Source organism: Onychomys torridus, chromosome 2 (genome assembly GCF_903995425.1).
Source record: "Onychomys torridus chromosome 2, mOncTor1.1, whole genome shotgun sequence".
Lineage (NCBI taxonomy): Eukaryota > Metazoa > Chordata > Mammalia > Rodentia > Cricetidae > Onychomys > Onychomys torridus.
In genome coordinates this window covers 165,834,298-165,859,867 of record NC_050444.1, presented here as the reverse complement: position 1 = coordinate 165,859,867, position 25,570 = coordinate 165,834,298, and the positions used below count along the sequence as shown (strand labels likewise).

The following is a 25,570-nucleotide window of genomic DNA, read 5'->3' as shown; positions in this document are numbered from 1 at the left end:
CCTAAGATCTCAAGAACTGTCTCAGTCGGCCCCCAATAACTGTGTGGGAATGAACAGCAGGAGATCTGGGGGCTCTAGATACAGAACCCAATATTTGTCTTCTGCTGTGTCCTCTGCTGGAGTGGACCCGCCCACATGGCCACAGTTCCTGGGGCGCAGACTATGGTCATTGACTTGAACATGAGCCAGACTGGTGGTGCTTTTTGAAGGAAACTGATCTGGCTCACCCTCCTTAAAAAGGAACCAAAGCTCAAGATTCTTGCCCAGGACTTGGGTAGAGGGCACACTGAGAGGACTGGAGTTTGCTCCCCAGCACCCGCATCAGGCAGCTCACAATCACCTATAACTCCAGCTCCTCTTTTGTCATTCTTGGGCACCCACGTGTGTGCACACACGCATACACACACACACACACACACACACACACACACACAGAGAGAGAGAGAGAGAGAGAGAGAGAGAGATGCAAAAAGAAAAAAATCTTAAAAGAATTCTTATCCAGACGATTGAGAACATGTCTCAGCCAGTGTGTAAGTATGGGGGTCTGAGTTCAAGCCTCAAAATATGTTTTTAAAAAAAGAAAAAGTGAGCATGGTATAACACCCCATATTCCCAGTGCTGGTGATGCAGGGTCAGATGTCTCTGGGACTTACAGGCCACCCAGGCTAACCAAATAGGTGAGCCAGGCCCATGAGAGACCCTCATAGTGGATAGTGGCTGAGGAAGACATGGGTGGTTGACCTCTGGCCTCCATATATACACATGTGATTGTACAGGAGAGGACAGGAGAGGAGAGGAGAGGAGAGGAGAGGAGAGGAGAGGAGAGGAGAGGAGAGGAGAGGAGAGGAGAGGAGAAGGAAAGGACCCAGAGAGACTGAGAGAACAGAGAGTGTCTGAGCTCTGCCTAGGCTGCAGAGCCCCTAGGGGGCTGTGAGTTAGAGCCTAGGTATAAGCTAGGACCAGCATTCCCTGAAGCCAGCCCTCACTCCCCAGGTTCTGCAACCTTAATCCCATGGCTGGCTTGGAGGTGCATGCACAGATGGGTATCACAGAGTCCTGGGAAGGATGGCATCTAAAAATTTCTACACCAGTGTCTTAAGTGTGTCCTCTGTGTAGCATCCGCCCCAGCACCAGTACAGGACCCCTCCTTTCCAGGCTTGGTCCTAGCTTCCTCCCTAGTACCCACATTCCTCACTGGCCCCCAATGACCTGGTATCCACCCCTCAGGGACCCTGCCTTGTCCCATTTTTCTCCTCAGGGTGCCTCCATCTCTTCTGGATTTTCCTACTTCCCCCATAACTCCTCGGGGAAGAAATGGGCAACTGCCTTTAGACCTGTAACTTCCTCTTTTAGTGACCACAGATGCTCTTTTTGAAGGGCTGGGAGGGCCAAGGGAGAGAGACACCTTTAAGTGGTCTGCAGTAAGAAGAAAGGCCCCTGAACACAGCCAACTTCCTCACCTGTCATTTCAGGCCTGAGATCCAAGACCTGGACAGCAACCCCCCGTGTCCAGGCTCAGCCAATGCAAAGCCAGAGGATGTAGAGGAGGAGGAAGAGGACGACCTGGAGGAGGAGGATGATGACAGCTTAGCTGGGAAGTCACAGGAAGACACCGTGTCCCCCACACCTGAGCCTCAAGGAGTCTATGAGGATGAGGAGGATGAGGAACCACCCAGCTCCCTAACCATGGGCTTCGACCATACCCGGAGGTGGGGTGCCCAAGTGCCAGGGAATCGCCTGGGTGGGAGGATCGGGATGCAAACCACCTTTCAGGAGCCACCTCCTCCAGTGTGGCTTTACCTCTGGCCAGCAGGTGCTGCTACCACAAGGCTACATAGCTAGGGCTGGGGTGATGCTAACCAGAGTTCAGGGCACCGGGTCCCCACTCCCTCTCGGGCTTCCAGAGCTTGGAGTGGGAAAAGGGAAGGAAGCATGTGCTCTGCTGACCCTGACTCAGGGGTACTCAGCTCTGCTGTGCAGCTGTTCATTAGCCCATCCGCCTGGGGTGGCAGGGTCCAGCCTTGGGTGGGCTGTGCACACATGATTTTTGAAGTCATGCAGGTCAGAGCCACGTCGCACATCCTAACTATTCACTGGTTTTTTCAGCAATGGGCGACACTGCCAGCATTTGAGATGCCCTGGACTGGCCCTCCAGAGTCAACATTTCTTCCCCAGCCTCTTGGTCCTGGGGGTGGGTAGGGCAGCCAGGTCCCCTCCAAAGCTGCCCAGAGCCCCAGAGTATTAAAGCTTCCCTCTCACCCTTTATCCTGAGACCAGATTGCCTGCTGCCTGTGACATGTGTGCACGTACTCACCCTTCCTGCTCTCTATCCACTCTCCCACATCTCTGTGTGGCTTCCCATCTAGGTGTCTGTGTGTTGATGTGTCTGTCTCCTTGTGCATGTGGCTCATGGAAACCCGTGGCATGCATGCAGGCACGGGGACCAGCCATGAGGTACTAGAGAGAGGCCACCAGAGGCCAAAGAGCTGACCCCAGGCCCCTCTCCCTGGTCCTTGGTGCAGGTGTGTTGAGGAGCGAGGAGGCGGTCTGTTAGCTTTGGAGCCGACGCCAACCTTTGGGAAGGGGCTGGATCTCCGCAGAGCAGCTGAGGAAGCATTTGAAGTTAAAGATGTGCTTAATTCCACCTTAGATTCTGAGGCTTTAAAACAAACTCTGTACAGGCAGGCTAAGAACCAGGTAGGTACCCAGAAGAGCCCTCATTCCTCCTCACAATTCCACTTGGCTTTGACAGCAAGCAGCCACTGTGCCTTCTCAACAAAGGATACCTGAGCACTTCTGGCTATTGCTGTCCCATGCCTGGAGGACATTCAGACCCACCCCACCTCCCATGCCCATTGCATTGTCTAAAGAGACAGCCCAATAGCTGTTATCCCCCCAGCACCCCAGTAGGGAAGGTGGGGGCTCGAAGACAGATAAACATGAGCTAGCTCTCGGGTCATATGTGAGGGCCACTTTCCCAATCTCCCCATCCCATCTTCAGTTGGGAGCAGCTGCCTGGATCTCCTTCCCTCTGAACCAGGATGTGTGGCTACCCTGCTGTTTTGGGGAAAGTTCCCATCAGGTGATCACTGTTTCCAAGATGGAGCTAAGACAGGGTCCTTGAGGGTACAGGCTTGTCTTGGGCACTTTCTGCGTTCACATCTCAGGGACAGTGGCCACAGGACTCTGCAGCCCATTGTTTGGACATCTAAAGGGGCTTGGCTCATATTCCGCCCTGAGCAGCCTTCCCAGCACCACCTCACATTTTTACTCCAAATCGTCTGTGTGTCTGTCTTCGTCTCTAACTAATTCTGTCTAGTGTTTGCTCAAGGGTAGAGGGGCCCCGTATTGGGCTTTCCTAAGCACCCACCTCATGTACTTGCTCCACACAGCCCTCAGCCATGGTACCTCCTGCCCCATCCCATGTCTGGAGGCAGAAGGATGCCCCCATGATTGTCAGAGGCCAGCAAACACAGCACATTACCCTATAATTGCATCAGCTCAGAGACACTAGTCTACTCCAAAAGGGAGCCCACAATGATCATTCAGAGTCCCTCAGGCCTCCTGACAACTAAGCAAAGACAATCTCACTGGCACAGAATTGAAAATAACTCTTGCCAATCCTCAGGATGCTCCCAGAGCGGACATTGATCATTAGGTTTTGCCAGTCACTAGACAGAGAAACTGGGGGTTGGAGGGAGGTGGAGATGCAATTATAGGTGAGCACTCAAGGAGTTCAAGAGATCACAGGGGCACAGAAGCCCCTAGAGGGGCTGCCATGTCCCGGTGTCACCCTGGGCAGGAGAGGTGCTCTCATACTCCTACATCCCCCTCTCAAGCCAGAGAGTCTGGGCCTCTCTAGTGCCTTTGTTTTCCTTTTTCCATCTAACTGCAGGAGCAGGGGTGGGGGTGGGGGTCAGACAGGCTGGGGACAGCTGGTGAGTCAAGGCTTGGGCCTACCTGTCTGGGATGCCCCTTACCTGTCATCTGTGTGCTGTCCTTTCCCTGCCAGGCGTATGCAATGATGCTGTCCCTCTCTGAGGACACTCCTCTCCACGCCCCCTCCCAGAGCTCACTGGATGCTTGGTTAAACATCACAGGAGCCTCATCAGAGTCTGGAGCCTTTAACCCCATCAACCACCTCTGAGGTCCTGGAGGCCCCAGGGCCAGAGTCCAAAGCCAGGTTACCAGCTGCAGGAGATGGAAAAGGGGCCAGGGAGAAGCTCCTGACACCTTCATTTTGCCTCACCTCTGCTTCCAGCCCCACCCGCCATGGCTCAAGTCCAGTTTCTCCAATGAAACTCAGAACCTGAAGGTCCCTCGAGGTAGCCACTGACCTTCACCACCTCTCAGAACTGGCCTCAAAGACATGGTCTGCAGTGGTGCATGGCCATACAGGAGCTGTTCACCATAGCTGCCTATCAGATGACCAGTGGGCAGGGGTGGGATCTCCATCCCAACAGGAGCCAGTTGGCCACATCTGGGCAGCTGCGTGGTATGAAGGAGGGGAGCGGAAACAAGTGGGCATGTGCTACGGAGAGAGACCTCACAAATGATTTTTATAATGAAAATTACACAAGCAACCCTTTTGGTAATCTTATTGACTATAGAGTCTATTTAAGCATGTGGGTTTTAAAAATAGACAGTATTTTTTAAAAAATCAAAAATGACTTGCAAAATGTTTTTTAAAAGTAATTTTGCATTGCTTTGAAAATTCAGCTTATTGGCAAACCCACACCTGCCAGGACGTGGAGCACTGCTCGGGTGTGCCCTTTATAATGTAGATAATGGAGAATTTTCTATCCCCGACCCTGTTTGTACAAGCCAAGGTGATTCTGGGTGTCCCTGACACAGGATAAGGGGCATGGAGCCATCTGAAGAGCATGCTGACTACACAGGAATTCTTGGTCACGGTGCCTGGCTGCAGGTTTGTGTAGGCCAGGTCAGGGAGGTTGTCTTGCTCCATGTGGCCTGCAGAGGAATCCACTGGTACCCACCCAAGACCCCCAATTGTATGGGGAAGTCGGGAGCCGGTGGCTCAGGTCTTCCATGCTGGACACCCAATGGTCTTTTCCCTTCAACAGCCCCAGCTCTGTCCCTGACTGAAGGCAGGGCTCTGGGCCATTCTAGGCCTCCAGGCTTCTACTGTCCCCAACCCTGGCAGTCGGATGTCCTCCCCATGGCCACTAAGCATAGGGAGCCTACCTACCTGCTCCGCCACTCCAGGACGCCAAGCACTACCTGTGCCTAAGACTCCAGATAAACCACATAGCCGCCTCATCTGCTCTTTGTGTGGGGTTCTGGTGAGATGCGGTCAGGAACAAAAGGAGGATCCAGGGGCCCTGCCACAGCAAAGAGCAGAAACAACACAGCCCTGGGACCAGATGCCTCGCTCCTTTGGGACGGTCGTGATGTGTCTACTTCTCTGCTTGGATGGGCTTTAAATTATTCCCATAGGGGCCAACTTCGAATAATTTCTTTCTCTGATGGAATTTACCTTAATCTGTATATAACTTGTAATTTTTCTAATTCATTTCTTTCCTTATTTTATTTCTTCCTTAACAGTATTTTTGGCATTGGACAACTTATTCTGAAGAAATGATGTTAATATAAGTATGTAGTGAAGGACCAAAACCGTGTGACAAGGTTGTGTGCTGTGTGATCGGTAACCAGGGAGTGGGGCAGTTGTTAATGTGCCAAATACCCCTGTGTCCCTCCCTAGAGGAGTCTTGCGGTCACTGCTGCCCATTTACCAGACAATCATATGATTTTGTTAAATTTGAGTTTTTAAGACAAGTGTTCTATTTATTTTATTGTTTTGAAAGAAAAACAAAACAAAAACAAGGAGTATCCCAACAAGAAAAGGGGAGGGGATCCTTCCTGGATTGCCCTTTTTAAAAAGTGAGAGAGTGTCAACAGCCATGGTGCAAGTGTGTCACACTATGGGCGTGTCAGTGAGTCTCTCTGGGAGCAACATAAACATCCAAGCAGGTGTGTTTCGTGAATGCTGTGGCTGTTCTGGGGCAAAGACAATCATCTCTGCTGATGCTGAGTAGTCCAGGCTATGCTGGAGACTTGATGGGGACATCCCTAAAGATACCACTACCCTGCAGGTTCCAGTGAATCCCAGTGACGTGAGACGGAGTAGTCCTGTATGTGTGCCCAGGAGTACATTTGTGTATGCAGACTGGGGCAGTGGGGCCACTCTTCAGAGGAACTTGCCATGGTCGGGGTTGTAAGGATTTGTGGGCCCAACTGCTCACACTTCTCACAGGTTCATGACATCCTCTCAGTAATGGGCTAGGCCTCGGCTTAGAGATTCCAAGTTCCTCTAGGTGGGAGCTAGATGGGATCCCTGTATAAGTTCAACCTCAGATATATGCGTCCCAAGTTTGTAAACCCAAAATTACATGCTTTCTTCTGAGAAAGAGTAAGATGTGTGCTTTTTTTCCGCGATGTGACCTTCTCTCTCCAAAGTTGGGGAGTCTATCTGGATAGAGACTTCTATGAAACTTTTGGACAGCAGCAGAACAGCTAGAGGCTTTCCTTTTGGTCCTCTTTGGTACTCCCAACCCTGTCTTCTCACCCTTCTTTCCCCTTCTCAGGAGTCCCAGCTTTGCTAAGGCATATGCTTTCCCCACCCCACCCCCAAAAAAGTGATGGCAGCAAACCCAGGTTCTCTTAAACAGTCAAATCTTGGGCCCAGCACTTGGAATTTGAAGGACTCTGTCCTTACCCTCCTGACAAAGACAGCACTTATCCCCAACTTATCTGCACTTAACCTGCACTGTATCCCCACCATGCTGCCTCCATACTACATTTTGCCCCCAAACAGTGAGCTCTGCCTACCTGGCATCTCTGCACTCTTGCAGTATCCAGCTGGCTCAAGCCAAGCATCAGGCACAGGAGACCCTCTTGGGGTCAGGGAGCTGGACCAGGTGTGTGTTCTAAGATCCTGGCTACTGGAGAACCAAACCATACTGTGTTGCCTGTTGCCACGCAGCATAGACTGTCAGGACAAGTGTCCAGCCAGGACTGTTTCCCTGATGTTATACTTCCAATTGTTGTTACTTGCCTCCCAAAACAGAAATTCATAAGAAGGCCTCCTAGTCTATATTCCCTCCAGGTGAGGCCCCATTCTTCCTGTTACTGATGCCTTTCCTAGGAAGATCAGGTAGGAGACATATGGCTTCACGCTCCTGCAGGCAAGGTAGATCCTGCATGAGGAAGACCCAGAGCATCCCTGTGCAGACCCAGTAATGGGTAAGCACAGCATGGCTGAGCCTGCCCAGCCTGAGGGGCCCTACTTTCCAAGACCAGGAGAGCAGATGATCCATCCAGACCCTGACTGACCTAACCCCTCTGCCTCTCAGAATCAGACTCAGAGCCGTTGGCTTCCTCTGCCTCATCTGCTTCCCCAGTGAGTGTTTGTGAAGCACTTGCTTAAATACATATCACGTGTTTTAGACGCGAAGCTCAAAGCACTGGATTATGGTCCCTGTCCCGACCTCTGTCTCTCTGTCCTAGTGACTGATACCTACTGAGCTGTTCACTGTGCTGTTCCAGGTAGGGAAGAGGTGGCCCCCTGTGCTGCTGCTGGGACAGGAGGGTGGGGAACCTGGGTTGGATGGCACTCCCTCTTGCCAGCAGATGCTGGGACACTCCTGTCCACAGAGATCAGCCGGGTATCAAAAGCCATGAAAACTGTCTCTGTAGCCTTGAGCGATACTGTGACAAGACATTCTTGCATTATTCCCGGATAAGTTCTTTTCTCCATTCCAGTCATTGTTTGTTTAATTTCTGTCACCAATTCAGATCACCACTTCCAGGAGGGAAAAGGTTGAGTCCAGAAAGGCAGCTTGAATTTCTAGATGTGCGATTCACACGGAGGAAGCTGGGGATTTTCTTTGGTGCCTCCAGCAACACCGCTACTCTCTTCAGCATGGGTGAAGCGGGCCCTGGTGTCAGAATATGTAACTTAAAGCCTGTGTGTGTGCATGTGCACGAGTGTGTGTGTGTGTGTGTGTGTGTGTGTGTGCGCGCGTGCGTGCATGTGTACATGTCTTCATTTGCGTGCATGAGTGCATGTGGTGTGTGTGTGTGTGTGTGTGTGTGTGTGTGTGTGTGTACTTTGAACCAATAGTATATAAATATAAATATAAATATAAATATATATATATATATCCCTGACACCTGCGAGAATCTCAAACCTGTACGAGTGTTGCCATTGTTACATTCAGATCTGATTCAGTTTGTTTCTGTTTTTGTTTTGTTTTGTTTTGTTTTCCTTTTAGAACTATATAGTGTTGAGAAAGAAATCAAATGTAAATGTCTGGTTTTCATATAATGTTTAAAAATTAAAAACCATTGAGGAGGAGGCTGGAGTCTGCCCTTGCCCCCTTCCTTGTAAATTGCTGTTGTGTTAATAAGCTGTGCATGGCTCGTGTTTAGCGGTCATTATTGTGTCTGTTTGTGAAATTTTTATTATGAGGAGAATCCCGTAGATGCACTTATTGAATATGTGATTAAGGTCTAAGTCAAGGCCAGGAGGCCCGAAATGCCCATGAAAATGGACCGCAGTTCCTGATGACTATGGCAACCGCCGTGGGAGAATCATGAATCAAGAAGACACGATGTAGAGGATAGTCAAAAGTGATTTTTGCAGATCTCATTCTGAGGCTTGTGGCAAAGACAAACGTACTTGTGTAGAGAGTTCTGTAAGGTAAAAGCCAGGAGAGGCTGGCTTTGAGGTCAATGCTGTAGAATAGGACTGACTGGATACCAAATGTAATCTTTCCAATGCTACAATGAGTTTATACATGAGATTGATATGCAATAAATCTGTGTGTTTTTCTAAGTCTCACTGAAAACTTCATTAAGGGGAAGCCTGGCTTCTGGGGTGGGGGTGACCCCCAAAGCCTACACTGAGTGGGTCCAGGGACTAGGCAAAGCCACCCTCTTCACCAGATCAGAGACCCTGGCAGTATTCACTCACCTTACATTACACTCAGGTAGGCCTGGAGTTGCCCCAGTAGATGAACAAGGTTGAGCAAAGACACTAGGGTTACTGGGGAGTGGACTTGGCTTTCCCCAGGGGCCTCTCCTATGGAGGCCTGAGGATGCCCCTCTCTCTGCAGTCCACCCACTCCAGCCTCTGATCCCCAACTTGATTCTGCTCTGATGGAGAAGCCTGCAATGAACAAACCTGAAAAGATGAGTGCCCGTTGGCTGAGCTTAGCCGTCCAGCTGTAGCTCACCACACACTGCCGTTCTACCTTGTAAGGCTGGCGCTAACTCACTTCTTAGGCAAACAGTCTTGCCTCCCACTGCCCACCTCCGCCCAGGGTCCCTGAGTTTCTCCCTGGCTCTGCTTTGCCACCTCCTCTTTGCCCCAGGTGAGTTACCTATTCTCTTTTCCTTTTCTTCCACAGCAGGTATGGCTGGTTTGGGGCAGTAGTGCCAAGCAGTCAATGATTTTGCTGCAGAACTGAGGTTACAGGCCTGCCTTCCAACAGCCGTCAGCGATGACCTCATAAGGGGACTTGTCTGGGGCTGCTGAGAGAGCTCAGAGGTAAAGTTGCTTGCCATAAAGCCTGATAACCTGAGTTTGGTCCCTGGGCACCCTTAGGGTGGCAGGAGATTACTGAGCCCCTCAAGTCTCCTCTAACCTCCATACGCATGCATGACATACACACACTCATGCACACAAAAATGTGGCTTATTAAAAAGACTCTGTTCTGAGTGGCCTGGGCTAATGAAATTGACCTTGGGCATGCCTGACACTTGCTCTCAGGAGCTTTAAGAGATGGGCTGTCTAATCTGCTACTGGAGCTGCCCTTTGACCTCCCAGGACTCTTTGCCACCTGCCTCCTTTTTTCTGCCTTCTATCTTCAGCTGCCTCACTACTCATTCCAGCCACTGACCCTGCCTTTGGCTTCTCCTCTTCCATCCAACTGCAGTGGTGGGATACATGGTCCTCACACCTCCCATCCAGACCCACCCAGTCACCATCCTTCCCAAGTATTACACCAATACACCACTGGACACAAGGCAGCTATCTAGACCCCATTCAACAGTTTAGAAGCATTTGTAGGTGATCAGGCCCCAAGATACAGAGGACATCCTGGCTCCAACAGCATCCTCTGCTCTGGGAGAGGGTCTTCAATACAGCTGTTGGTGCCTGGAGCAGACTGGATGCAACCAGTGGATGGGTGAGTGGTGGTGGAGTGAATGAATTGATGGATGGAGGAGTGAATGGATTCTGGGCAGAAGAGTTTATGGACAGGTGGATGAAGGCATTAATGGAAGGTAGGTGGGTGAGTGAATAGATGGTGGGTGCAGGGATAGAATGGACAGGTGAATAGAAAGTGGATGGATGGGTGGGTGGGGAGTGAATGGATAGATGGATAGAGGAGTGGGTGGATGGGTAGAGGAGTGAATGGATGGGTGGAGGAGTGAATGGATGGATGGATGGAGGAGTGGGTGGATGGGTGGGTGGAGGAGTGGGTGGATGTGTGGGTAGGGGAGTGGGTGGATGGGTAGGTGGGGGAGTGGGTGGATGGGTGGGTGGAGGAGTGGGTGGATGTGTGGGTGGGGGAGTGGGTGGATGGGTGGGTGGGGGAGTGGGTGGATGGGTGGGTGGAGGAGTGGGTGGATGTGTGGGTGGGGGAGTGGGTGGATGGGTGGGTGGAGGAGTGAATGGATGGATGGATGGGGGAGTGGGTGGATGGGTGGGTGGGGGAGTGGGTGGATGTGTGGGTGGGGGAGTGGGTGGATGGCTGGATGAGTGGGTGGATGGATGGGTGGAGGAGTGGGTGGATGGAGGAGTGAATGGATGTGTGGGTGGGGGAGTGGGTGGAAGGGTGGATGGAGGAGTGAATGGATGTGTGGGTGGGGGAGTGGGTGGATGGGTAGATGGAGGAGTGAATGGATGTATGGGTGGGGGAGTGGGTGGATGGGTGGATGGAGGAGTGAATGGATGTGTGGGTGGGGGAGTGGGTGGATGGGTGGGTGGAATGAATGGATGGATGGGTGAAGGAGTGAATGAATGCTAGGTGGAGGAGTGAATGAATACTGGGTGGAGGAGTAAATGGTTTGCTCTTTGAACCATCACTGAACAGGGATTCTAGGATTTCTTGGACCTTCAAAAGTTCTCCAGGGGTCAGGACATGCTCTGATGAATGTCATCAGGAGTAGGGTTCTGAGGCTTCCTAATCAGCAGTTCCTTGTAGCTGCCAGAAGAGAAGAAATGGAAGTTGATCTTGGCATAAGATCTTGGGCCCAGATCTGGGGTGCCGAGCCCTTATATTTTCTTAACACCATCAAGTCGAGTGCAGGTACGGGTGGTGGGTGAGGGGTGGCAGTGCTAAATGTTTCAGGATGTTTTCCTTCCCGCCATGATTGATGAAGTGCCAGTGAGATCTTAAGCCTGGATGGTCAGCTTTGGGGATTGCCCAGGAGCCTGAGGCCCAGGGTGGCTTGAGAGGTTCTGCTTTGGGAAGTACCTTTCCGTTCTCCATGAATCACATAGCTGACTGAAGGCCACACTCCCAAAAGGCATGACAGTGACCCACAGATCCCCCATAATGGTGCTTCCCAGAGCTCACCACACTGGGGCTCCAGTGGAGTGAAAACTGTCCCGTTTGTCCAACCTGGCATCCTTGCTCCTCATTAGCCCGAGAGAGAGGGAAACTCCGTGGAATCGGAGAGGGGCCAATAATGGCTGTATTGTTGAGAGAACCCCAGAGGGAAAGGGAACAGCGGCTGACGGAAGATTACTGACAAGTGGACTTTGTCTTCTCACAGCCCGGTCCCCACATAAAAGACTGAGGAAAAAGGCCCCATTTTGGAAAAGGGGATGGGGATATTAAGAAAAGAAAAAAAATGGGTCAAAGAAGAATCTGTTTTCTGGGAAGAGAGGGGCTTTTCATTCCCATTCAGCTTCCCTCTGGGCCAAGGAACTGCTGGCCATTTGCAGGGAAACTATTTTAGGGAGTCCTCAATCTTATTTCTCATGCAGAAAAAGTTTTCCACAGCCCAAGCTGTGTCATGCTTTGAGATACAATAGCCTGGGCCAGGGCTGTGTGTTTCTGCAGTTGAGAAAGCAAGGGCCTGCTTATAGATTGTTCAAGGGGCTCTGGGACATGAGGGGTCCCCAGCCATGAGCCTAGACTGCAACCCTGCTTGGGAAAAGCATGTGTTGCCCTGCCAGGCTGGACAAGGCCATTCCACAACTCCACCTACTCCAATGACAAAGTGTGGAGGGGAAAGTATGGGGGCTAGAACCAGATTCCACAAATGGCCCACAGAGGGGCAGGAGCCCCCCATGACCTGACAGGGGAGTAGACCCTAGGTGAGCTTTATGGCTCCTGAGTTCCTAATCCCAGCAGGAAGTTAGGAGGTTACAGAAAAACAGAGAGGTGGCAGAGTGGGTCAGGGATCAGGCTTAACAATGTGATGCAATGTGAATCCATCAGCCAAAGCTGTGTGTGCACGACCCCAAGCTCTGTATTCCAGTGTGCTGTGTGTGCACGACCCCAAGCTCTGTATTCCAGTGTGCTGTGTGTGCATGACCCCAAGCTCTGCAATGCAGTGTGCTGTGTGTGCACGACCCCAAGCTCTGCAGTGCTATGAACTGAACCCAGTTCCTCTGCAAGAGCAACAAGTGCTTTTAACCACTGAGCCATCTCTTTGGCCCCTAGACTACTTTTAGAGCCATTTTAGCTTACAACAAAGTTTTCAGAAATAACAGATGTTTAGCTCATACCCATGCCATTCCCTCCCCCAGGATAGACAGAGGACCTGACCAGTTTGTTACAAACATGAGCAAACAATCCCACATTGTCGCCTGTCCCTACTGTAGGACCTTGCTGCTAATGTAAGGTCTTCTCACTCTGACATCTGTTTCATGGCCAGACCTTCTGGGAACCCTACAACACAGCCTCCAGTGAACACTGATCTTTCCATTTTCTCTGTAACTCTGCCTTTCAGATCGTCACAGTGTGCTGTTCACACAGCATGCAGTCATGTAGCCTGGCCTCTTGCACTTAGCAGCATGCACTTAAGATTCCTTAGTATTGCTGGGCACACATCTTTAATCCCAGCACTTGAGAGGCAGAAGCAGGAAGATCTCTGTGAGTTCAAGGCCAGCCTGGTCTACAGAGTGAGTTCCAAGACACTGAGAAACCCTATCTCAAAACACCGGGGTGGGGGGGGGGGGGGGGGGGGGAGATTCCTTGGTATTTTCTTATAGCTTGACAGTTCATATCTTTTGAGCACTGAATGATTCCCAAACTGGAATATACCTCATTTTACTCAGCCACCCAACTATTGAAGGATATCTTGGCTGCTTCCTATTTGAGCAATTATAAGTAAAGATACTATAAACATCTGAGAACAGGGTTTTGTGTGGATCAGTTTCCAATTCCTTTGGGCAAATAATGAGGGTCATAAGTGATAGGTCGCACAATGGTATATGCTTCCCATCATGGCTGCACAGCTTGGCTTTATCTGCAGTGTGAGAGTGGTACTGTTTGGGGAGGTTTGGAAGGTGTGGCCTTGCTGGAAGAAGTGTGTCACTGGGGCAGGCTTTGAGGTTTCAAAGCCATGTGCCCTTCTCAGTTTGTTCTCTCTGCTTCTTTGTTTGGGAGTTAGGATATGAGTTCCTGGCAGTTTCTGCCATGACAGACTCAGTCCCTCTGAAACAATAAGCCCATATAAACCCTTTCTTCTATAAGTTGTCTTGGTCATGGTGTTTTATCCCAGCAATAGAAAAGTAACTGATACACAAATCATCTAGTCATTGTCCTTTTGTATATTCAGACTCTAAAGAAAACAGGGACATCCACAAAAAAGGACACTGCTCAGTGACCAGGGAACAAGGCCTGTTGTGAGTCACCACAATGCTGAGTCTCACATAAGGGGGATGAGGTGGACAATGCCCCATAGGTTGAGGGAGGGGCATAATGGACTGCAAAGGGGTAGGAGGAAATGCCCAAGGTAATCAACATGTTTTACATCAGAATTATGGTTACACAACTGTACATCTGTGAGAAACTGAACACTTTTAATAGAGGAGTCATTGCCCACAAACCAGGCCTAGATTAACACCCCACCCCTGCCCTAGGAACAGCATGTGTCACCTGGTCCTGCTATAAGAAATGAGCCCAGACCCGGACCAGAATTCATGAAGGTCCTGGTGGGACTACAAACTTTATAGCAGGCTGCCAAGGACCTGATGACCCTTGGTCTTATACCGCCTCCCCTAGCAAGCCAGCTAGCCCACCTACACCCTTCAAAGTTCAAGCTGGCCAGAAACAAGACCAGCAACCCCTTGAGATAGACAATCAGAGGTATAATCGAAGGGCAGTAGGGAAATTGTAGGTGGAAGGGGAAGTGGCGGAGCAGAGGGGGAAATGGAAGGGCTGACAAGGGGCAGAGGGAGAAGAGAAGCATGGAGAGAAGGTGGACTGCAGAGGAAAACACAGGATGGAGGAGATGGTGAGAGGGCATAGAGGAAGATAAACGTGTGGAGAGGAAGGTGGAAATCCTGAGACCATGAAAGGATGGTAAGAAAAGAAGGGTCATCAGTAGGGCATAGGATTTGACAAGCCAACTCTGCAGGGTCCCAGAATTGCTCACCCTTAGCTCTTGGTTACCTGTGTTTTGCCAGGACTCAACTAGCACAGAGCTTACATGAAAGGATTTTCTTTGTCTGGTATCATCTACAGCAGAGGTTCTCAACCTGTGGGTCATGACCTCTTTGGGGGTTGAATGACCTTTTCACAGGGGTCACATATCAGATAGTCTGCATATCAGATATTTACATTACAATTCATAACAGCAAAATTACAGTTATGAATTAGCAACAAAATAATTTTATGGTTGGGGGTTACCACAACATGAGAAACCGTATTAATAGTCGCAGCTTTAGAAAGGTTGAGAACCACTAATCTACAGAGTTCCAAAATACTCCAAGCAAGAACACAGACTTTATGGCTACATATGCAGGTAGCCTAATAACAAAGTCATGTGTGAGGTGGATAGGTTCAATGTAGAGGGGGAAAAGGCAGGGAAGGAGAAACTTGAGTGTCTGGGTAAGGGGTCAATGTCATCTTCAGTGCATTTGGGGCATGGGGGGGAGGGCTTTTCTTACCTATGCTTTGTCAGGATGCAATAGCTACAACCCTACTAGGCAAACATGGCTGGTGGATCTCTTTATCTTCTCCAGAGTCTGAGAGAGCAGACAGTTTTCATCACTATCTGGTGTTAACTATGCCCTCCCCTTGTTGGGATGCACAAGTGCCCATCTGTTTACACATTGCTGAGATTTTCATTATCAATAGGTGCTGAGTTATCTCAAATGTCTTTTCTCCACCTATACAAAATAGCTCATGACTAGTGTTCTTTATTGTGAATATGGTGAATGATAATGATTTTCAAATATCAAACTACCCTTGCATTTCAAAAATATAGCCCAACTTGATTATTTTCTGAAGTATCCATCTAAATATTCTTTAATCAATAAAAACTCAGGAGTCAGATATTGAGGTAAGAACCTGAATGATCAGAGAAAGTGGAGAAGTGACCAGTGACCTTCTCTCTCTCTCCTTCCTCAATCCAAAAGGGTTGAGAATCTTTCTAAGTCCCACCCTACTACTTCCTGTGTCTCTCTATATGTTTTCTATCCTCTAAAACTCTAGGGCTAATTTTGGTCAGCTAGTAGCTAGCTCCAGCCTCTGATTCAAAGTAAACTTTATTGGCAGTCTCAGGAGTGTCAGAGTGTGATCAAAATATCCCACAACATTTATCCCCTTTTGTCTAAAAAAGAGGGAAGCTTTTAACTCTAACACATTGAAACTATATACAATAAAAAACAATTATCAGATAAGAACTATATTGACAATGTCCAGTCCATTTGCATTTGGCAAATTCAGAGAAAACACTTCATTATCTATCCTATCTTGACTTCATGTTGACTCTGAGTCAAGATGTAGGGCTCTCAGCTCCAGCACCACATCTACCTGCACATAACCATGCTCTGTCATGATGATAATGGACTGAACCTCTGAAACTTTAATGGAGCTTCCCCCCACATTAAATGTTTCTTTATAAGAGTTTCCATGGTCATGGTATCTCTTCACAGCAATAAAAAACCCTAACTAAGATACTTCTAATAAATGTGTAATTACAGAATCAGCCTTTTCAGATCTTAAAGCAGTTGCCCACTGAAATCCTGATTATTTATCTATGGTATGGTATATACTCTGCAAAATGAAACACATCCATTTGCCAGATTTCATTTCTTTAATATCTTTTGGGTTACTTCCTGCAGGTACTGGAGTTTGGTTATACAAGGAATAAATAGGACATTTTCTTAAAATTTCTTTGGCTTGTTGCCAAGTGCTAAAAAAAATCTTTCTTCAAACTTTTGTTGTTAACATGGTGTTTCTTATGAAATTCTGAGGCATCTAGCACATTTCCTAATCAATAGCTGATCAATTTCATTACTTACCTTGTGCTAGAGAGCCTAGTAGACACATATAGGATATGATATGTATTATATACAAAGGATGATTTCTATTTCTGACTATTTCTTGTAATTGAAAAAATATCAAAGTTAATTCTGAATCATCTGGAATAAATTCAGTGGTTTCAATATATAAAACAACTTTCTGCATATTGAGAGTCAGTAACTACATCAAGACATTCAGGCAAATCTAGTAATACCATAAGAATAGCATATAATTCTGACTTTTGAACAGAATCATAAGGGCTTTGAGACACTTTACTTAAATTTACTAACTTATAACCTGCCTTTCCTGATTTATTTGCATCAATGTAGAATGTAGGGGCTCCAGAAATTGGTGTTCCTTTATTATATGAGTGAGAATCCAATTAATCCTTTTTATAAACTGATGTCTCTTGCTTTGGGGATATTTCTTGCTAGTTTCTTCCAAGAAATTACTGTAAGCTCTTTGCCAATGTTCATTTTCTGCCCATAATGAGGAAATCTCAGCATTGGTAAAAGGTACTATAATTTCTACTGAGTCCATCCCTGCTAATTGACGAAGTCTCAATTTTTCCTTTAGAATCAATTCAGAGACCTTTTCTACATAGGTCTTTAATTTTTTACTCTGTAGTGGCAAGCAGCTGCCTCATGATCTCATACCCTGTGTGGGACACTAGATGAAGCATTTATCTAATTATTCTTTATCAGTAGAAACTTGGGAGTCAGATATCAGTGTAAGATCTTGAGTGATCAGAGAAGCAGTGGAGAAGTGACCAGTGACCTCCTCCCTTTCTTTCTCCTTTCTCGATCCAAAAGAGTCAAGAATCTTTCTAAGCCTCACCCTATTACTTCCTGTGTCTCTCTATATGTCCTTGGTCTTCCAAACCTCTATGATTAATTTTAGTCAGCTAGGAGCTAGCTCTACCCTTTGATTCAAAGTAAACTTTATTGGCAGCCTCGGAGGTGTCATAGTATGATCAAAATATGTTACAACTGTCATCTATCATGTGTATGACTAGATTTGACTCATTAATATTTTATAAAAGACTATGGTGTAGCTGGAAGTTTTTCCAGTCCCACCCAGCCCTGCAGTCCCATAGTTGCTTATTAATTAATCACTCAGAGGCTTATATTAATTACAAATGGTATGGCCTAAGGCTTCAGCTTCTTGCTAGCTAGCTCTTTCATCTTAAATTAACCAATTCCTATTAATCTATATATTGCCATGTGGCCATGGCATTACCAGTCTTATGTCATCTTGTTGCTCCTTGGGTAGAGGTTGGTGTCTCTCCCAACCCTGCCCTTCTTCTGTCTGTATCTCTATTTGGATTTCCCACCTGGCTATAAGCTTTCTTGCCATAGGCCAAAACAGCCTTATTTATTATCCAATGGGAGCCACACATATTCACAGCATACAGAAAGAAATCCCACAGCACTTCTCCTTTTCTGTCTAATCAAAAAGGAAGGTTTTAACTTTAACATAGTAAAATTATTATAACAAAACAGTTATCAAGCAAGAATTACAGTTACAATATCTAGTCTATTTGTATTTGGCAAAATTAAAGAAAACACTCTATCATCTATCCTATTTTTGTGAGTCTAAAGTTTTATATCTAATTTATCTTTTATCATGACTAAGGAAAACTATAATTATAACTATCTAGTCTTCAATGCCCACAAAGGATATAATACCCCAGAAGGATATAATATTACCTAAGTAAACAGGAAGTGCACTGTGAGCAACTTCCAAAATTCTAGAAATGATAGAGACATCTGGCTGCCTAGATAGTCATCCAAAGTTCCTCTGTAATGTTGGACAGCCACAGGCCTAGAATCTCTGGCATAGCTTTCAGAAGCAGGAAATTTTAAGAACTGTTCTGCCCATTCTAGCAAAGTTCATCAGTCGCTTCTCCCTGTGTCATGTAGAATGTCTGGCAGTTTCTTCTGTGAAACAGGAACTTGAAGGACCATCTTACCTTGCAAAGTTCAGTGGTCACCTTCCTATGGGTACTGCATGTTCAATTTATACAACATACTGTCAAGCAGTCCAAGCAAGAACAGTTTCTTGCCCAAATGACTAACTTTGGCCATAAAGAAAGCAAGCTCCATATAGTGTCTTCAATGACCATCTTTCTCTTTGAAGTAACTGGTGCTGTCAGGAGCAGACATGTATCAATGTTCAGAAAAGTCTAAGTTCTTAAAACATTTTAAATACCATATTCTGTAGGTCTTTGAAGTGTTTGAAGATTAGTTACCTATTTGAAATATATCTAGATATACCTAGAAGGCTTAACTAACATGACTATAAGTTTGATTATCATAGATGTCTAATTATTAATCTGTATTTAATTATACATTACAATTTTAAATGAGTTGCATAAACATACCTTAAACAAGAGTAGAAATATATATACAGTATAAAAAAATTAACTTTAAATTTGTATCAATAAACCAAAATCCACAGCAATGTAAAACATTTCTAACAAGTTGTTATTCTCTAAAAGTAATTCAATAATCTACCCTTTCATCCTACCATATCATATCCCCTTTTCTTCTTTAGAAGGAGATCACATTTATAATCAATCTCATTTAAATAAAAATAAACATTTGTAAACAATATTTTGGAGATTTGGGCATAGCTTTTCATACTACTCCCTGCTGGTTGAGGATGCTGGCAATCTTATGGGGATCCTGAGAAAATTAAAAATTATGGTCAAATCCTGACTGGAATAGTCTGTGAGGCTGAATCATCTCAGCCACTTGCTTTGAAGCTGTTTTGGGTGTTGGATCATCTAGGCCATGGTGCTGTGGGATGTTCTGTATGTTAAATGTGTTGCTCTGATTGGTTAATAAATAAACACTGGTTGACCAGTAGCCAGGCAGGAAGTGTAGGCGGGAGAAGGAGAGAAGAGAATTCTGGGAACAGGAAGGCTGAGTTGGGAGTTGCGAGCCAGACACAGAGGAAGCAAGATGTAAAATTGCCTGTGAGCCACAGGCCACGTGGCAACTTATAGATGAATAGAAATGGGTTAATTTAAGATATAAGAACTAGATAGCAAGAAGCCTGCCATGGCCATACAGTTTATAAGTAATGTAAGTCTCTGTGTGTTTATTCAGTTGGGTCTGAGCGGCTGCAGGACTGGCAGGTGAGAGAGATTTGTCCTGACCATGGGCCAGGCAGGACTGAAGAAAACTTTAGCTACACCATACCATGGCTGTCAATGGAGACCTTTCAGAGGGTCTTGGTTGATAAAACCTATTAGCCTGAAAGTAATCCTTGGGTTCTCATCTTCTGTGGAAACAAAAGCAGAACCTCTTTTCCAAAGCAATGTATCCTTAGACATAAATTTTGAAGTCAAGATACCTTTAAAATATACATATTGATTTAACTGAGTAGCCCCTACAATCAAATATCTCTGCAGTTAAAAATCCCAAGGACAATATAATAATATGCAGTATCCAGATTCTTTCTTTAATTTTCAACTTCACATGGTTTATCTTTTATATTCTTTTTATTGTCTCTTTAAAGACTTTATTTTTTAAAACTATTTCTTTATATAATTGCCTATATTTCTTTTCCTCTCTCTTCCAAGCCTATGTATATTTTTACATATATTATAAACCATTTAGAGTTTTATTCCATCTGAATCTGTCTTATAATGAATCTGTAATCATTTTTTAACCATTGATTTAAACCGAAGTGTGTCTAGGACCAAAGCGAAAGCCCTGGCTGCTGGCTCCACCCACTTCAGCTTCCCAACATGGCGGAGGTACGTTTACCACCAGCTCTGGGAGACATGCTGACTGCCAACTCTGAAAAGCAGTGAGTCCATGCCACCATCAAGCAGAGTGTAACCCAGAAATCCTTTTTTGTTTTGTTTTGTTTTGTTTTGTTTTGTTTTATACTAGCAAAAGCTAAATCCACTACTCAGTGTGCTGTACAGCTTGGAGATGCCTCTGTGTACTGTGGTGGAAATCTGCCAGGCTGTGCTTGAGTTTGAATGCTGCAGCAGCATCTCTGTACAGTGGCATCTCTGAACTGAGGCCCCCATGAGATATATGAACTAGGAAGCTGCTCTCAGCTCCATTTTAGTAAGTTCTCTCAGGTTCTCAGGAATCTCTTGCCATCACATTTGGGCACCAAATGTAGCTGGAAGTTTCTCTAGTCCCACCTGGCCCCGCAGTCCTGCAGCTGCTTATTAAATAATCACTCAGAGGCTTATATTAATTATAAACCTGTATGGCCTATGGCTTCAGCTTCTTGCTAGCTAGCTCTTTCATCTTAAATTAACCCATTTCTATTAATCTGTATGTTGCCATGTGGCCATGGTGTTACCGTCTCCTGGCGTATTGTTCTCTTTGGGCAGCAGCTGGCATCTCTCCCAACTCCACCCTTCTGTCTGTATCTCTGCTTGGATTTCCCTCCTGGCTGTAAGCTTTCTTGCCCTAGGCCAAAACAGCTTTATTTATTATCCAATGGGAGCCACACATATTCACAGCATACAGAAAGACATCCCACAACACTATCGCCTCTATGCTCATGAAGGATATTAGTCTGCAGTTCTATGGGAGGTTTTCATGATATGTTCAGTATGGATTTTAGGATAATAGTGGACATATAAAGTGAGATGGGCAACATCTGCTTTTTTGAGTCCTTGATACACTCTATATAAGATGAATATTATTTCTTCTTTTGGATTGGATGTTAAGCTTGAAGGCCTGCAGTTTCCTCTTTGGAAATGTGTTAGCTAGCTTGGAGCTACAGAATGTGTTTGTTTGTTTCTTTACTCAGTGAGTGAAGGTGCTTGCTGCCAAGCCTGACAACCTGAGTTGGAGCCATAGGACCAACATGGTGGAAGCAAAGAGCTGACTCCCACAACATGGCACATAACATGTGTGTCCCTCCACACTAAATAAACAAATACATGTGATTTAATTTTTTAACTTTAATTCTTCAATAGATACAATTCCATTTAGATAATCTATTTGTGCTTGTGCCCATTTTGATGATTAGCACCTTTAGAGGGACTTTACCATTTCCCTTAAGTTGTTGAGTCTACTGGCAAAGTTCCCCATCATTTTACAGTCTATAAGATCTGAGTGATAGCTCTTTCTCCTTCCTGGTAATCTGTCATTTGAGTCTTACCTCTTTCTTTTTTGAGCAGTCTAAGGATATCAATTTCATTGAACTTTTCAAATAATATCTCCGCTGTTCATTGATTTTTATGTTGTAGGCCAATTTCCTATTATACTATCTTCTGATAATTTATTATTTTATTTCTTCTATTTATTTTGGTTTTAACTTATGCTAATTTTTTTAATATTTTAAGATAGAAGTATAGATCATGGGTTTAAAACCATGTTTTATTTTTAAAATACAAGCATTTGAAGCTGACCATTTCCTTTGAGAAGCCAACTGATAAAACCACTGTGACCAAAAGCATCTTGGAGAAGAAAGGGTTTATTTCATCTTATGGCTTGTAGTCCAGGGCAGCCAGGGTGGAAACTTATTTGCATGTACTGTGTGGGTATGTAGGTATATGTTACATGTGTGCAGGTTCCTTCAGAAGTCAGAGAAGGGATTGGCTCTCTTGGAGCTGTTGTTACAAGCAGTTGTATGCTACCCGACATGGGGGCTGGGAGCCAAACTCAGGTCCTCTGGAAGAGCAGCAAGTGATCCTGACTTCTGAGCCGTCTCTCTAGTTCCCATAAGTCGATATTTTTCTGTTTTCTGTTTTTAGTTGCAAATACATTCTTTTCTTATACAATGCATCCCAACCACAGTTTCCCCTCCCTCCACTCCTCCAAGCACCCCCCACTTTCCCTCTTCCCCAGATCTACTCTCCTCCATCTGCATCAGAAAACAGCAGGCCTCCAAGAGAAAAAAAACACCAAACATAACAAGACAAAAGACAATAAGACAAGGCAAAAGCCCTCACACTCAAACTAGACAAAACCCTACAGGAGGAAAAAAGTCTCAAGAGCACCAGAGACACACCAGCTCCCACAGTCAGGAGTCCCACAAAACACCCAGCTAACAGCCACAACATACACACCGAGGACCTGGTGCAGACTCCTGCAGGCCCTGAGGACCTGGTGCAGACTCCTGCAGGCCCTGAGGACCTGGTGCAGACTCCTGCAGGCCCTGAGGACCTGGTGCAGACTCCTGCAGGCCCTGAGGACCTGGTGCAGACTCCTGCAGGCCCTGAGGACCTGGTGCAGACCCCTGCAGGCCCTGAGGACCTGGTGCAGACTCCTGCAGGCCCTGAGGACCTGGTGCAGACTCCTGCAGGCCCTGAGGATCTGGTGCAGACTCCTGCAGGCCCCAGGACCTGGTGCAGACTCTTGCAGGCCCCAGGACCTGGTGCAGACTCTTGCAGGCCCCAGGACCTGGTGCAGACTCCTGCAGGCCCTGAGGACCTGGTGCAGACTCCTGCAGGCCCTGAGGACCTGGTGCAGACTCCTGCAGGCCCTGAGGATCTGGTGCAGACTTCTGCAGTCCCCAGGACCTGGTGCAGACTCCTGAAGGCCCCGTGCTTGCTGCTTCAGTTTCTGTGAACCCACGTGATCACTGCTTAGTTGATTCAGTGGGCATGTTCTCCTGGTGTCCTCCATCCCCTCTGACTCCTACAATCTTTCTGCCCCTTCTTTCTTGGGGTTCCCCGAGCTCCAAGGGGAAGGAATTGATGGACACCTCTGGTTTAGACTCTCTCCACATAATGTCTGGTCTCTGCGTCCGCTCCCATCTGCTGCCAGAGGAAGCCTCTCTGATGATGAGTGGACAAGACACTGATCTGGACCTGTGTCTTCTTCAGCATCTTTCTCCTGCTCACCCCTTCCTGAGCCTTGGTTTACACATATCATTAGATGGACCAACATTGTCTCTCCTTTAGCCTTTTCACTACACTTCAGATTATGTTTTTGGTTTCTTCAAATTCCTGGACAGAATTGGGGTATAGCTCAGCAGCAGCTGAGACTTTACCATGCATAAGCCCTGGACTCAGACACACGTGCGTTCACACATCCCTGGCCTTATTCATGCTTCCATCACTTATATTGTTTCGGGGTCTGTTGACTAGCTTTTCCTTCATTCTGGGTCCCAGCTTCCTTCTTTTCCTCCACGTAGCACTGTTGACCGGCCTTTTAACAACTGTTGAGCGCTCTGCTGACGGGTTCTTGACTGTACGTGGATCCACCTGCCCTCAAAGGCCTCTTTACCCTTAGTGTGAGGTAGAGCACCACCCCCTCCAGGGTAGCTTTGCTGAACCTGGGATGGGGCTGCTTTGATTGATGATGGCTGGCGAGCATGTTTCTTCATTGCAGATGTCTTTCCTCCATGAGGATGCTGGATGTAGCCTGGCCCACAGGCCTTGCTATTGGCTGCCCAGCAGGTGTGGTGGCTACTAATGGGCACTGACCAAAAGCTGTGAAGGATAGAAGGGCAGACTCCACCTCTTCTCTCAACCAGGAACCTTGGGGGCAAAGAGATCCCCAAGACAGACCAAATAGGTGGCTAGCCACAACTCATCATCCAGATGTGAGTTCTGTGCAGACTTTGATCCAGCACCCTTCCTGGGGCGAAGGTAGGTAAAGATAGCCCACAGCCCTATACCTCCACGCTCTAAGACCTCCACAGGTCCTAGAGCTAAATGATAGGATAAGGTGAGGGACTAGGAGTTAGGCAGATCCCTGACAGACAGACAGACATAGGCATCAGAGATGGATAATTTCAGACCTCTTCCTCGCCCTCCTGACCTGAGACAAAGGTCTGTCATCTTGATACAAAGGCCCAATGGGATTTTCCTAAATTAGAGAAAGGTGACCCCATTCCAGCCTACCAAATACCCTCAACAATCGTCCAGGAGGAGAATGGGCTTCAGCATGAATCCCCCATCTGCTTTGCAGGGGGTCTTGCTTTTTTGTGTGTGTGCCCTGTTATGTGCATTTTTGTCAGGCAGGCATGGTGCTGCACACCTTTAATCCCAGCACTTGGGAGGCAGCTAGATCTTTGTGAGTTTAAGCCAGCCTGGTCTGCATAATGATTCCAGGCCAGCCTGTGCTACACATTGAGATCCTGTCACTAAAATAAATAAATAAATAAATAAATAGATAAATAAATAAATAAATAAATAAATAAATTGTCTGTCTAGGCTACCTGCAGTGTCAAAGGTTTCCCCTCTTTAAGAGTCAAGGGCTAACTGAGGTGTGATGAGACAGCACTGAGCAGGGGCTGACATGCAAGATCTTACTAGGAAGCTGGAATGAGAGGTCTCCCTGCCTGGCCTTGGCCTTTCTTTGGGCCTCTGACTGCCTTGCCCACAGTTTTTCCATCAGGCTTCAGCCTCCCCTTTCATTGGTCAGTGTGCTTCTTAGGTTGGGCTGGGTGAGCGCAATACCCCACAATGGCCTCAGGGGGTCAGCAACAACCCGCCTTTCCCAGGAGCCGCCTAGGAGCACATCAACTGGCCACCCAGGGAGTTCCAGGACCCAGGCCTTAGTCCACAGGTCACTCTGAGCTCCTCTTCTCCTTCCACCGTGACTGACACCCGCTGGGCCTGGCCCTGTGCCCAGATGATATCACACCGGAAAGAGCAGAGGCTGGCACAACCAAACCATTTAGCTTCAGGCACATCCCTCACACTGCAATAGCCAAGAAAGTGCCAAGCCAGAGTCTTCAGCATCATCCCTCTCAGAAATGTGGTGCTCAATGAGGCACGCTCTTGGGTTACACTGCCCAGGCCACTGCATGGATAACCGTGTGGTGGGACCAGAGTGTGAGGTCTCAGATCCTTCCTGAAAAATAGATGATTGAGGTGGATCAGGAAGGGAACTAGCACACGCTGAGGCTTCTGGCTGTGTCCCAGGACCTTGGGTTACTCCCAGGTCACCAGACATTCCCTGTGTCCCTGTCACACACAGCCCTGGCGTCTGCACAGTGAGCCAGGCGGGAAAAGAGCCACAGTAAGAGATGGCTGTGTTAACAGTCTCCACAGGGAAGAGCTCATCCTTGTTCCCTTCTCTTGTCCAAGCATGGTCTGGGTCTGCTCTGATGACCATGTT

At 47.1% G+C, this 25,570-nt stretch overlaps 1 protein-coding gene across 2 annotated transcripts in view; it reads left to right on the top strand.

The window, feature by feature from the left end:
• The window catches only part of Prdm16 (PR/SET domain 16), a 321,449-nt gene extending 315,642 nt beyond the window's left edge, over positions 1-5,807 (top strand). The window contains exons 15-17 of one of the 2 annotated variants that reach the window (XM_036179796.1): positions 1,473-1,709; positions 2,523-2,697; positions 4,013-5,807. In XM_036179796.1, coding sequence (XP_036035689.1) covers positions 1,473-1,709; positions 2,523-2,697; positions 4,013-4,147 — 547 coding nt within the window. In that variant the 3' untranslated portion in view covers positions 4,148-5,807. The remainder of the gene's footprint in view (positions 1-1,472; positions 1,710-2,522; positions 2,698-4,012) is intronic. The other variant, XM_036179797.1, reaches the window with a different exon arrangement.
• The last annotated feature ends 19,763 nt before the right edge of the window (positions 5,808-25,570 follow it).